General features: G+C 33.3%; 1 protein-coding gene across 1 annotated transcript; it reads right to left on the bottom strand.

The window, feature by feature from the left end:
- Positions 1 to 2,124: 2,124 nt before the first annotated feature.
- LOC132743653 (uncharacterized) lies at positions 2,125 to 14,016 on the bottom strand. Its single transcript, XM_060732209.1, has 3 exons — positions 13,842 to 14,016; positions 4,856 to 4,999; positions 2,125 to 2,400 (listed from the first exon to the last, which is right to left on the bottom strand). Exons 1-3 carry the CDS (start codon positions 13,990 to 13,992, stop codon positions 2,348 to 2,350), a joined length of 348 nt encoding a protein of 115 aa, XP_060588192.1. The 5' UTR covers positions 13,993 to 14,016; the 3' UTR covers positions 2,125 to 2,347.
- Positions 14,017 to 14,440: the final 424 nt, after the last annotated feature.

The raw sequence follows: 14,440 nt of genomic DNA, 5'->3' as shown, positions 1-14,440 counted from the left end.
TCATTCTTGTGCACTGCACTCCTCCTCAATGAGGTCTATCCACCTATGAAGTTTCAAGTTGATAACTCTAATACATTTAGAGAAATGCTCCGGACAAAAATGTCGGACGGAAGTTCTCACAGGACAGTAATTATGTGGCTACTCTATTGTTCTCTCTATTGTTCTTTTTAGCCACACAAAAGAAAATAGCCACATAAAAGCATTACGGAATGAATGACATCAAAGAGAAAGAACAGTTACCTATTGTCCCTCTAGCCACATAATTACTGTCCTGCGAGTGCGGACGGAAGGTCGGACGGACAGACGGAGACTATTACTATATCCCCCGCCGCCTTTTCGGCGGGGGATAAAATAATAATAAATATAAAGAAAATTATACCATCGACAATAATTATTATTATACTAGCATATTTGGAAACATATATAATTATTATAATACTAATAACAAATAATAATAATAATTATATTAATTATAATAAAATAGTAATTTCTTAGAAAACCCTCTGGCAAATAGGTGATCAATAAAACAATAACCCTCTGGCAGCAAAAGGGTTAAGTTTTGATCTCTTAGTGTTCCTTGATCTATGAAAAAGTTAAAAAATATACCCAATAACAGACCATGTTATTTGACCTCAAAGCGAGACATAAATTGGAGCTAAGTTGACTGGGTGTTACGCACTACATGTCTAGGCCTCGATAAATCCACTTGCACGCTCTCATTTGTGAGTGAAAGTTTGGGTCAGGCGAGAAAAGAATTTATCAAACTTGCCCGACAGGGCGAGTAAGATTGTTTCTCTAAACATTTAATGTAAATGAAGTTTTTCGGTAAACAAATCAAACAGCAGATGCCATTTCACTCATAATACTGTCAAATGAAAATCGGAAACTGACCTTATGACTAGGTATAAAACTTTACCGAAAGATGAATTGATTCTGTAACAACAGCAGAATTCAACAATATTTTATAATACACATTCAGTAATGTTTAACTGTGAGGTCAATATTTAAGCTGAGTGGGCATGTAAAGAAATAAGTATTCAGTTTATGATGAAGATAATATTTTAAAAGAATGAACAGTATTGTAACATTATTTTACAATATGTAAATGAATAAAGCCAATCTTACCGATATAGACCAGTAAATAAGTGTCTAATGTTTGATTTTTACAAATTTTGTCCATCAAAATGCAGGGTGAGTACAATTACGAAAGGCCAGTAAATTTGAAGGGCAGGGCGAGTGACTCTTGAAAAATTCATCGAGGCCTGATGTCAACTCATTATTGAGAATATTTGTGCCAAATACATTGTATATTCAAAATGCCTTCATAGTTTTATCAATATATTGATAATATTTTATAGTCGACCTTTTATCACTAAGTGTGACAGATGTCATCTGGGTGTCTTGTTATTGTGAACATTTGTACCAAGTATTTTCAAAATCCCTTGATGGATGATAAAAGTTATTAACTGGAAACTAGATTCATAAAACAATATTAAGCTTTGACCATCAAGTGTGACCTTAACCTTAGAGGTAGAAGTCTGGGTTTTGCGCACAACACATCATCTTATAATTGTTAACATTTGTGCCAAGTAATTTCAAAATCTGCTGATCTGTGAAGAATTATGAACCTGTTACAAAATAAACCCTATAACAGACCATGTTAATCTTTGACCACCAACTGTGACCTTGATCTTGGAGATAAGAAACTGATTGTTGCGCATGACACATCGTCTAATTACTGTGAACATTTATGCCAAATATTTTCAAAATCCTTTCAGGCACAAGAAAGTTATGGATCGGACACAACATATTCCCTCAAATAGACAATGATGATCTTAAATCAACAAGTGTGACCTTGGCCTTGGAGTTAGGTGTCTGGGTTATGCGCATGACACATCATCTTATTATAACGAACATTTATGCCAAGTTGTTTCAAATTCCATTGATAAATGACTTAGTTATGGACCGGATAGAAAAGTGTGACAGTTAAAGCCAAATGACATCTTAAAAACAAAGCAACAAGTTATAATGGTGACTTTTTGAACGCTTACTCATCCAAGAAAGTCTTGAAAAATGTTAACTCATTTATAGATAGCAGAACGAACAAAATAAAATAAAAACATAGCCAATTTTGAAAAATTTAATATCTATCATTTAGAAAAATTTAATTTCAATTACATTTTATACTTTTTAACACACATTATGAATGGAAAACATTTAGCTCTACTGGTAGTCTTATGTTTAAGCACACATACTTCTAACAATGAAAAGAGTGTCAACCTTTCATAAAGTTCTAGATAGCGATATTCTAGATATCATTATTATATCCCATATTTCTCTCTCTGTATCAACGAACTGGACTCCATTTCCATATTACATCTTTAAATTTTGGTTGGGGTTCTGAAAAAAAAAAGTCATAATATTTTGTAAGAACATTAACAGATTAAAAACATTAAGTTTCACGCCTTTACATGTTTTCCATACCTTCAAATTATCAACAGATCTCAAAAACTGTCAGAGGTAAATTAATAAGAATACATACATGTACAATCAAAATCCACAAACTTACATGATACAAGTAAAAGTTTTATGGCCCTTATATTGCTCACCTGATTACTGAGGCTCTGAATTAATATTGTAAGCAATAACGAAAGGCAGATATATAATGCCATAAACTTAAACTGATATCATAACATTCATATCTACACCTGAAATAGTGCAGGTTTTTCCAAATATGTTTCTTTATGTGCTGTGATCTTTTTTGACATCAAATGACCCATATTCAAACCTGAGCTAAAAATCACACAAACCACCTTTCTGACCCATTTTCAGAATATGAGGGCAAAAATGTAACCTCTACAGTGTTAAAGTTTTTCTATATTTGGGCTGTGTGATCTAGTTTTTCCATATTTGGGCTGTGTGATCTATTTTTTTCATATTTGGGCTGTGTGATCTAGTTTTTCCATATTTGGGCTGTGTGATCTAGTTTTTTCCATATTTGGACTGTGTGATCTAGTTTTTCCATATTTGGACTGTGTGATCTAGTTTTTCCATATTTGGACTGTGTGATCTAGTTTTTGACCCCAGATGAGTGAGATGACCCATACATGTATTTCAATTTGAGCTAAATATTATCAAAAACAAATTTTCTGATTAATAAATTTTAAGGATATTTGGACTGAAAGAGGTGCCCCTAAAGCTTTAACAAGGTTTTCTATTTTAGACTGTATGACCTAGTTTTTTCCTACAGATGACCATTATTCGACCTTGCCCTAGAAATCATCTTGACAATCTTTCTGAGCAATTTCCTGGATATTAAGACCAAAACAGTAAACTCTAAAAGGTCAAGAAGATTTTTCAATATTTGGGCTGTTTGAACTACTTTTTGACCCGAAATGACCCATATTTTAACTTGAGCCAGAAATCATCTCAATAACCTTTTTGACTAATATCTTCCTATTTATTTGAATTAAAACAATAGCCTCTAGAGTGCTTACAAAGTTTTTACATACTAGTACTTGGGCTGTGTGACCTAGTTTTTGACCATGGATGACCAATATTCGAAATTGCATGAGAAATCATCAGAACAACCTTTTTGACCAATTTTCAGGATATTTGAACTGAAACAGTAGTCCCTAGAGTGTTTTTCCATATTTGGAAACCTATTGTCCCTGGGGTGGGGCCAACTTTAACTCAAGAGGAAAACTTTGTTAGAGGACATATAGATGATATAATTTACCAAATATCAGAGCTCTAAAGAAAAGATTACCAAGTATCAAAGCTCTAAAGAAAAGTAGATTTTTCAAGTTTTTACTTTATGTACATATTGGAAGTCAATGACCCCCCCCCCTCCCCCACTAGCGGGCCCAACTTTGAACCCAGGCCTATAATTACATCAATCTTGGTAGAGGTCTATTACACAATGTTTCATGACAAATATCTAACCTCTTGCCTTTGTCAATTCAGAGAAGATGATTTTTTAAGTTTTTACTATAAACATAATTATAAGGAAAATCAATGACCCTCTGGAGCTAGTCCAATTTTGACCCCAGCCCCCAGGGCTATAATCTGAACAATTTTTGTAGAAAAATGCTACACACAAAATATCTAAGCTCTAGGCCTTGCATTTTCAGTGAAGAAGATTTTTAAGATTTCATTTTAAAAATTCTATTTTTAGCCCTTCTGACCCAGATGTTCAATTGAGCAGAACCATTTGAAAAAAATTATGTAGAGCTTCTATACTGGATGCAGTAAAGGAAGACAAAACTATGAATAACAAGAACTACCTTCTAGCGGGAACCTAACTTGACCTTTTTGATTTACAAATACTGAATAAATGCATTATGCAAACCGGGCCTTTAACCCCCAGGTGCACAACTACGTGTTTTAACAACTACAACATTTCTGTTAATTACATGACTCTTAGGTCAAATACTTTTTGGGCAAAACTTGACAGAAGTTGAAAATTGCGTATTCAAGGGTATTTTAATTAACTCTAACAAAACTGAATTTATCCAAAAGCGAAACCCAAGATGCACAACCACACATGCTGATCAACATTCTTGTAATGTTTGTTGACTCGTGCTGAAGCATTTTATTGTACATAGATTTGAATTATATTCCTGTGTAAATTATTCCATGGTAACTTTGTTAACGATCATTTATTATATTCAGACAGTAATCTCACTAATTTTTACGACATGATTAATTTGCACTATTGATTACTTTTCTCATTTTTTGGTCATGATTTGATTTCTCTACCAACTGCCTGCCTGAAAGTTGGCATTTTAAATATAAAAACTTTTTTCCATGAAAGGGAAATGCTTCAGAGCTAAAGTGCATGTAGAATTTTTACCTGAAACAAACTGCTCTGGATGTGCAGCTACATAATCCTCAACAAACACTTGCCTCTTTTTGAAATATTTTTCTCTCACTATTCTCGATACTCTACCAAGTACAATTCCTGTTACCATACAACTCGTAACTGTTGCCATACCAACTGTAAAATATACGCAAGCAAGATTTCAATATAAAACTAACTGTTAGGTACAATATTAATAATCTTGATTGAATATGCATGAATATCATTCACAACAAAATATGCTAAGCTTTTTTTACTTTTTCTTAAAGTAAAAAAAAAATTTAAACAGTTTAACAAATCTTCAAAAAGAACTTGTTTTGTCCAAGTATGAATTATTTCCATGAATAAATGAAAAAGAAAATATAAGAATAATTCAATCATCTGACCTTGACGGTCAAGGTCATTTGAAGGTTAAGGTCATATCTAAGTTATTCAATATGTCTGTTAAGTCATATATGTTTTGGGTTGTTTTTTTTACCATGTATGAATCAAATCTGTACATAAATAGCACTCAGAACTGCGAGTCAGATGTGTCGCCTTATGAACAGTATAGCTGTCACTTAGGCTTGTTAATTATAGGTTATTTATAAACACTGATCTTCAAATGTACATGTACATGTACCTTGAACTTTAGTGGCAGTTGAACTGATTGTTAAAATGTTACAACAGGATTAACTAGGACTGCCACTGTCATGACGTGAATACCCCTGCATACCATTTTGTCAGCCTCAACAGTGGTCATTTAGAGCTCAAGGACAACCTCTCTGCCAAATCTGAAGGAAGTAAGCCAAAGCATTGCTTAATTATGTATTCTACATGGTTTTTATGGCAAAGATCAAAGTGACTTTTACCTTTGACCTCAATCCTAAAACTGCTACTGTGACCTTGACCTTTGATCCAGTGATTTCAAAATCAAAAGGGACCATCTAATCATCATGACTAACCTCCATGCCAAATATGAAGACTGTGGGTCAAAGGAATCTTAAGTTGAATCTTAAGGTATTGGGCGGACAAGCTTTCATCAGTCAAGGCCCCTGTGACCTTGACCATAGACCAGTGACCTCAAAATCAATAGAGGTCATCTACTAATCATGACTAATCTCCATGCAAAACATGAAGAATGTGGGTCAAAGGAATCTAAAATTATTAGGCGGACAAGTTTTTTTTCAGTCAAGACCCCTGTGACCTTGACCTTTGATCCAGTGACCTCAAAATCAAAAGGGATCACCTACTCATCATAACTAACCTCCATGCCAAATATGAAGACTGTGGGTCATAGGAATCTTAAGTTATTGGGTGGACAAGCTTTTTCAGTCAAGGTCCCTGTGACCTTGACCTTTGACCCTGTGACCTCAAAATCAATAGGGATCACAACTCATCATCACTAAGCACCATACCAAATATGAAGACTGTGGGTGAATCTAAAGTTATTGGGTGTACAAGCTTTTTGTATTCAAGACCCCTGTGACCTTTGACTCAAAGATCTAAATTCAATAGGGGTCATCTACTCAATATGACTAACTTCCATGCCAAATATGATGACTGTGGGTCAAAGGAATCTATAGTTATTGGGCGGACAAGCTTTTTTCAGTCAAGGCTCCTGTGACCTTGACCTTTGACCCAGTGACCTCAAAATCAATAGGGATCATCTACTCATCATGACTAACCTAAATGCCAAATATGAAGACTGTGGGCCAAGGAATCTTAAGTTAATGGGCGGACAAGTTTTTTACAGTCAAGGCCTCTGTGACCTTGACCTTTGACCCAGTGACCTCAAAATCTACAGGGTATAACTATTCATCATGACTAATCTCCATGTCAAATATGAAGACTGTATGTCAAAGGAATCTTAAGTTATTTAGCGGACAAGGAAAAACTGACAGATAGCCGGACGGCCAGATGGCTGGATGGACAAGCTCAGGGCTGCGTTTCATGGAGAGTCCTAAGTCTTAAGTTTGTCTTAAGATAAAAATTGTGACAATTTTGCGTTTCAAAGAAAGTCTTAAAAAAGGTCCTAACTAATGACTCCTATATTTATAACCAAAAACAGTCCTAAGTCTAGGAGTGTTTTAAAGGTATCTTAAGATTGTCCTTTAGAAGTCAAAACCACTCCAAAATCAAACATCTTTTGTTGAATTTTGTTTTGAAAACTATCTAGAACTAACTAAGAAAATAAATCCGAACACCAATATCTTTAATTCAGTCATTAACGCTGTACAGACGTTTAAAGAATTGTTTGCATGACGTCACAATGTAGGGCCAAATATCGCATGCAAAACAAGACGCATCTATAAAATTAAAATAATAATATTACTGCGCGCTGTACAATTGCAGTTGCGTAACAAGCAAGGGGGTTCGTAACCATTTTTTTACTATGAAAAATTCAAATTAAATAAAACGTTTATTTTATCATTTTTGGTGAAATATGGTATATATTTTAACTTGACGTGATAAGAGGGCAATACATTACTTTTATACTTGCTATAATCAATTACATAGTAAATCCAATCTGGGATTATGCGCGTGCCATTTAATTTTGTAACTTTTTTCAAGAAAGCGAATTGGTCATAAGTCTTAAGTTTAGGACAAAAGATAGGACAGTTACTTGAAACGGTCTTAAGTGCAAAAACTTTTTCTCCTGAAGTTGTTCATAAGTCCTAGGATTTAGGATTAACTTAGGACTCTCCATGAAACGCAGCCCAGATTCTACAGTATACCCCCCTTACAACTTCGTTGTGCAGGGGTATAATAAAACTGTTATATTATCAAAAATAAAAATACCAAGTTTTACACTGGCAGATCAAAGGACTCTGTTATGGATTCTTAAGCACTGCACTTCAGGTCAACGAAAAAAGCATACACACCAAATTTGGAGTCGATCAAACTGATAGTGACCAAGTTATGCTCTGGGTAAAAAAATTAACAAAGCACAAAAACTCAAAAATCATGAAGTGCAGAGTACAAGTTCTTGTGCACTGTACTTTATCTCAATGAGATCTATCATCCTATGAAGTTTATAGTTTAGGAGAAATAGCCCGGACAAAAATAAAGTATGAAAATTAACAAAGGGCAATAACTCAACAAAAAGGCCATGATTGCCCTGAAATCGCTCACCTGTATATAGGCACCCCGGGCGGGGCCAATTTTAACCCAGGGGCTTTTATTTTAACAAACTTGGTAGACACCCATTTAAAAACGTTTTATGATTAATATCTAAGCTCTAGCTGTAAGATGATTTTTTAAAGTTTTTACTATACACAAATAGGGAAAAGCAATGACCCCCAACCCTCTTGGCGGGGCAAATTTAGACCCCAGGGCTTTTACTTGAACATACTTGGTAGACACCCACTAGAAGATGTTTCATGTTTTATATCTAAGCTCTAGCTCTTTGGGCTTTTAAAAAGAAGACTTTTTAAGTTTTTACTATATACAAATAAGGAAAATCAATGACCCCCCAGGGCAGGGCCAATTTTAACACCAGGGCATTTATTTGAACAAACTTGGTAGACACTGACTAGATGATGTTTCATGCCAAATATTTAAGCTCAAGCTTTTTCGGTTTTCTAAAAGAAGATATTTTAAGTTTTTTCTTTGAGTTGCCATGGCAATCAGAGTTGTGCTTAGAATTCAATTCTTTGAACAATTTTTAAAGTTGACTACTAAATGAGGAGATATAGTTTAAGGTAAAAGTAAAAGTTTACGGACGGATGCCGGACGGACGCCTGACGAAAAGTGATCACAAAAGCTCACCATGTCACTTTGTGACAGGTGAGCTAAAAATAAAGAAGTGAAGAGTAATGTTTCTTGTGTACTGCACTGTGGGTCATTCAAAGAAGCATGCATACCAAGCCTGGAGTCAATCCCACTAAAAAAATTATGACAACTTATTGTGTTGTATTTAGCGGACGTTGCCCAGCCCTTTTTAATATTTACCACACTGCCACAATCAGTGCCACACTGCCCTAACTCAAAGTAATAACTCCTCCTACCATATTTTTGTTAATCTGATAATCCAGTGTCAAACTCTTGACATATTATCAATAAAATTTCATATGGACTGGATATGCATTGTGTATATTGCCATAGGCGAGATTTTTTTGCTGCAACTGTATGATGCCATGCCACGTGCTAACAAGGCGACCGATATAATTATGTTCCCTATTCAAGGCCATCGTTTGATGTTGACGGCTTTTGCCGGTGTGAATTGGTTTTAATCTGAATATTCTAAAGCATGTTCTACATTATTTTTATGTTCTCTTCAGTTACATGTCAGGTTTTTTTTGCTATATACAGTAACTGTAGCCATTTAACGGCTACTTCCAAACGGCTACTTCCCCACCTGAAAAAAAAATCCCCTTGGTCTGAATAAAATCAACTGTTATGGCTTATTAAAGTGTTTAAAATATCACATTTTTGTTCAAATAGTTCAATTCTAAATAGGGTCTATAGTGTTTGATTTTATAATACTGATTGTCCTGCAAGTAAAAAGTTCGATGGGCAACCTTCTCCTTTACGCTGATCATATCTCTAAACTTTCTGTCTTTGTGAAATTCAACTCAAAATATGCAGAAATTTGCAAAAATACATGTCACTTTTTACACTTATTTCAATTATAGTCTGGAGGTATATAGAGTTATATTAATACAATAAATGGCAAAATAATTTATTATCACCTATTTTCGGGACCTACTTCCTGTAGTATTCAGAGAGGAATGCGTAAGTCTTAACCAAAATTAAAAAATTTGACCTTGATGGGTCATGATCATTTAAAGCTCAAGGCTAAAGGTCAGTTCAACCTTGTAAAACATCTTGTCCAAAAGGCTGTTTTGTTCAAGAATGAAGATAATCCATTGATTAATTACCAAGTTACAGCCAATTATAGCCATAATCTGTCAAAATTTAATAATTTGACCATCAAGGTCAAGGTCATACATGAGTCAAGGTCTATTTGTTTCAGATATTGATATATATGGAGGTCCTGAACTAAAAGATGTTGTGTCCAAATATGAAGTTAATCCATTATAAATAATAAAGTTATAGCCAGTTATTGGAAACATAAAACAATTTAATTATTTTACCTTGACAGTCAAGGTCAATTAAAGGTTTATTAAGGTCACATCTAAATTATTAAAAATGTTTGTTTGGTAGCAAGACTTGTTTTGTCCAAGTATAATCAAATCTGTACATAAATATAACAATTTAACCAATGAGTACACCGGTCAAGGTCATTTAACACTCAAGGTCAGTTCAACCTTTAAAGTTTTGGAAGGTCTTGTCCAAAATGTTATTTTGTCAAAGTATGAAGATAATCCATTTATCAATACAGTCAATTATATTAACAAGACATGCCCATGGACAGAATATTGAGCCCACTTGTCTTAAGTCAAAACTGAACCTTAAGCTATCAAAGAAAAGACGTTTAAGCAATATTAAAATCCATCTAAATACATCTAAGTTATACTAGCAAATGCTTTGTTATTTGACCTTTGACACCTAAGGGTGACCTTGACCTCAGACCACAGACACCTAAACTTTTCGGGCAACACTCTGCCTCACTTTGGAGAACATCTGTTCCAGTTATATTAAAATCACTTCATGCTTGTCAAGTTATTTTGTAATCCTTCAAGGATTGAGCAAGCTATAGACAGGACAAATCCCGACGCACAGACACCAAACTACACGCCAAATGTGGCGACTAAGTCGAGCTCACAGCAAGGGAGCATGACAAAAATGAGTGAAAATTCAATAATTAAACCTTAAAGATCATGGTAATAAGAGTCAAGGTCAATTTGAGTTTGATATACATGAATGTCTTTATCTAAACAAGGGCCATCAGGTATGACATGTGTCGCCTCATGATAGCCATACCTCGGCAAAAAATCATTCAATCTAAAAACTTATGTAATATGCACAAAAATTTGAGCTGTAGATCAATCCTGCAAAGTTTCAATGAAATTGTATTAGTGGTCAAACATGAGCACGGGCTAGCTGTTATAAATGTATATATAATTTTTCTTATGGCTACTTTGCCAGTTGATTGGTTACAAATAATTATAAAATGATTTGTGCAAACTTTGGAATCAAGCTTGATTAAATATTGCTTATAACAGTTATGTGCCTTTATAGTTGATATGCTTCACATGAACTTTATATAAAATTGAGGTGACACTATTTTTTAGGTCAAATTTAATATAAATATATAATAACCACTTGGATTATGGATATTTTCAATACTTTAGTATTAACAATTACACCTAACGCAATGTTAAATTGATGCAATTGATATACTTCGTAAATAGTGCAAGATTCCAAGTAATTAATCTAAAATATCAATTATTGTTGTGATGTTGACTCTTTATGTTTAATTATGTGTTTTCGAACAATTTTATGCCACCACAGAATCTGCAATGCGGTGGCATATAGCGGTTCACCTGTGTGTGTTTGTATGTATGCATGTTTGTGTATTATATAGATTATATAGTGAACTTAAAAAATCTTCTTGTGAAAAACCACTAGTCCAATTTCAACCAAACTTGGCAGGATTGATTCTCGGGTGAAGGGCTTCCAAAGTTGTTCAAAGAATTTCATTCCATGCAGTAATTAGGGCTGTCATTGAAAATTTTGTATCGATATATCGAGAGACAAATATCGATGAAACATTGATATATCAACTTTGGCAGTAGATACAATGAAAAACATTTATATATGTGTTATAAATTGGGATCATGGTGTTATGCATGCTTGTATTACACATTGCGAATACTACAAACTAGCAGAAAGTTTGTTTTTTCTGTTATTCTTGTCACTGACATTTGAAAACAGTTTAAAGTTCAAGTTAACAAAGAAAACTAGAAAAAAGTGACTTCTCTTACAAGCCAAAATAGAAAGGTATATTAACTAACAGAAATAAAAAAAAATTTAATAACTTGTATCGATATGTGAAATTGTGTATCGATATTGTATCGGATCCGATAATGAATATCGATGATATACCGATATCCCAAAGCCAATAATCAATGACAGCCCTAGCAGAAATCTGGTTGTAAAGAACCACAAAGCCTAGAGGTTAGATATTTTGCATAAGGCATAGTCTGGTAAATCTTTCACTACAAATTCAATTAAACAAAGGATTACACAAGATAATAAAATTATTTTCCTTCTGCTAGATTTTTCACTATTATAAGAATGTGCATTATATTTACTTGAAGTCCTAAAATTTGCCAAAAAATATATCTCATCTGGACTTTAAGATGTAAAATAATTTATAAAACTTGTTTAAAATGTAAAAGAACCTTTCAGTATAAAAATGACATTGTATGCGGAACCGATCCACTATCTATTATGCTTGGCCTATTCCTGTTGCTTAAAATCAAGTGTGCCTAGAAGGATAACCTACTTTAGAAGAAACATTTTGGACATCAGTTTATATGGGCAAAGGATGTAATTTTCCAAATAATATCAATAAAATGATTCAATTATAAGAAGAATTTTGAACTATAAAATAATTTTCTTATTTTTCCTTTAAAAAGTGTAAGACAGCGGGTATACACTGACCACTTACTCTACAATATTAGATAAAAAATATTGATCCGTGCCCAGTTGATATTGGGCCGAGATGACTTTTAGGGGGTGGGGGGGGGGGGGGTACTTCAAAAATTTAAGCAAACATAACCTTATGAATTTGCAAACAGGACGTTTCGGCCCCAAACCAAATCGGCCCATGTGGAAAAATCAGCCCCTGGACGTTTCGGCCCTTTTCCACGAGACGTTTCGGCCCTAGTATATAGTACAGACAATTAATTAAATTAATTAACAACAATTAATTTAATTACAATTATGACACTTTAATTCTTTAAATAATTATTTATTATCTTTTGATCTCTTGAACCATTTAAATAAACGTTAATGTTTTTAAAGGTGTAACAAACAATAAAGGCAGGTTAATCCTTAATTTATAAATCAAACCACTAAAACTTCTTGAGTAAGAAAGTTAATTAGAAAACATTATTTTTTTATCTTAATTAAACTATAGGCCTACGTATTTTTTTCAAAGTGTAACTTATTAACTGTTTATAGCTTTATGTAAGTAATATCAGAGAAAACTTCAAAAAGATTTTTAAAAAAAAAACGGTTTGCTATAATCTCCTGATAATATTTTTAATTATTATTGTTATTAGATAATGATAGATGCTAGATGTTATAAAAGTGATTGAAAGACTGAAACCAAATTATAAATGCTATGTACCTGCTATATATTTATTAATTAGTTTAATCAAACAATGATGACTGTGACAAAAGAATTATAGATATTATGGCTTCTGTTTTCTTTTCATTGTAAAATAACATGACCGAATGTTTCGATTTGCACATGCATGAACAACTAACTTTCCTTACTTGATAATTAAATGTGTTAGATTTTTCAATATCAAGGAAATAATTACAAGTAGCTATTTATTGTGAGATATTTATAAACATTGAAGTTAATATTAAATGCAACAAGTATCTAAACTTTGATTGGTTTTGGTAAAGATTTAATCTATTACCTAAAATATATAAGAGGTATCGTAAATCTTTCAAGGTACATGGAAATTGGCGTTCCACTTCATGAAAATTGTCATTTATGATTATTATAACTATGCAATTTTAATAATAAATATACCGGTTTAAAACACAGTACTTATTCTGGGGCCGATTTGGTAAAGGGCCGAAACGTCTGGGGCCAAAACGTCTTGGGTAATTTGGGCCGATATGTCTTGAGGCCGAAACGTCTCAAAATCATTAATTTTAACCTGCGGTTTTGAATTTAAATGCAACTTCTACTATTTTCTTTCTTAATTTCTGTAAATTTACAGATACAAAAATCTGTAAAATCATGGATCGTCCAAAAATTTACAGACTCCGTAAATATCATGAAATCCTAGACCTGCTGATTCGATTTGGTTTGGGGACGAAACGTTCAGTTTTCCCTTATGAACTATACCTAGAGAGGTTACAGGTCGTTTTCTCGCATGATAGTATATACGAACTGCACAATATCCTCCGAACACCCCTGTTAAATCCCATAAATCGGGACCCCGGGCTTCGTAATTGTAGCCTTCCCATGCCGTGATTTTGTTGCTGTTTTCAGCCATATCGGTGACCTTTTCCCAAACGGTATGCCTAAAATACGAAAGTGAGATTTTTGACGAAAGTGAGCGAAAGTGAGCGAAAGTGACTTTTAAAATAGTAATTATAACATTTTGATAGACTTTTAAAACAAACTTGCAGTTTGTACACGTATATTATTAGAAAATAATTATATTTATTAACAGAAATAATCATAATGATGATTTAATCGCTACTAATTTGCATAATTTCTATACACAAGTTCTTATATCTTCCTTTCGCTCACATCGAAAAATACGAAAGTGACTTATAAAATATTAAATATTCTGTTTTAATTGAAATTTTTACTAAAATTACAATTTGTAGATGTATATTATCAGAACTTGATGATACCTATTTTTTAAAATAATCATTATGATGATTTAATCGCTATTTATTTGCATTATTTTTATACACAAGTTCAGGTATCTTCCT

The sequence above is a fragment of the Ruditapes philippinarum genome, unplaced genomic scaffold (genome assembly GCF_026571515.1).
Source record: "Ruditapes philippinarum isolate M1 unplaced genomic scaffold, ASM2657151v2 ctg12018_1_1_1_1, whole genome shotgun sequence".
Classification (NCBI taxonomy): Eukaryota; Metazoa; Mollusca; class Bivalvia; order Venerida; family Veneridae; genus Ruditapes; species Ruditapes philippinarum.
This window is presented reverse-complemented; position numbering and strand designations above follow the sequence as displayed.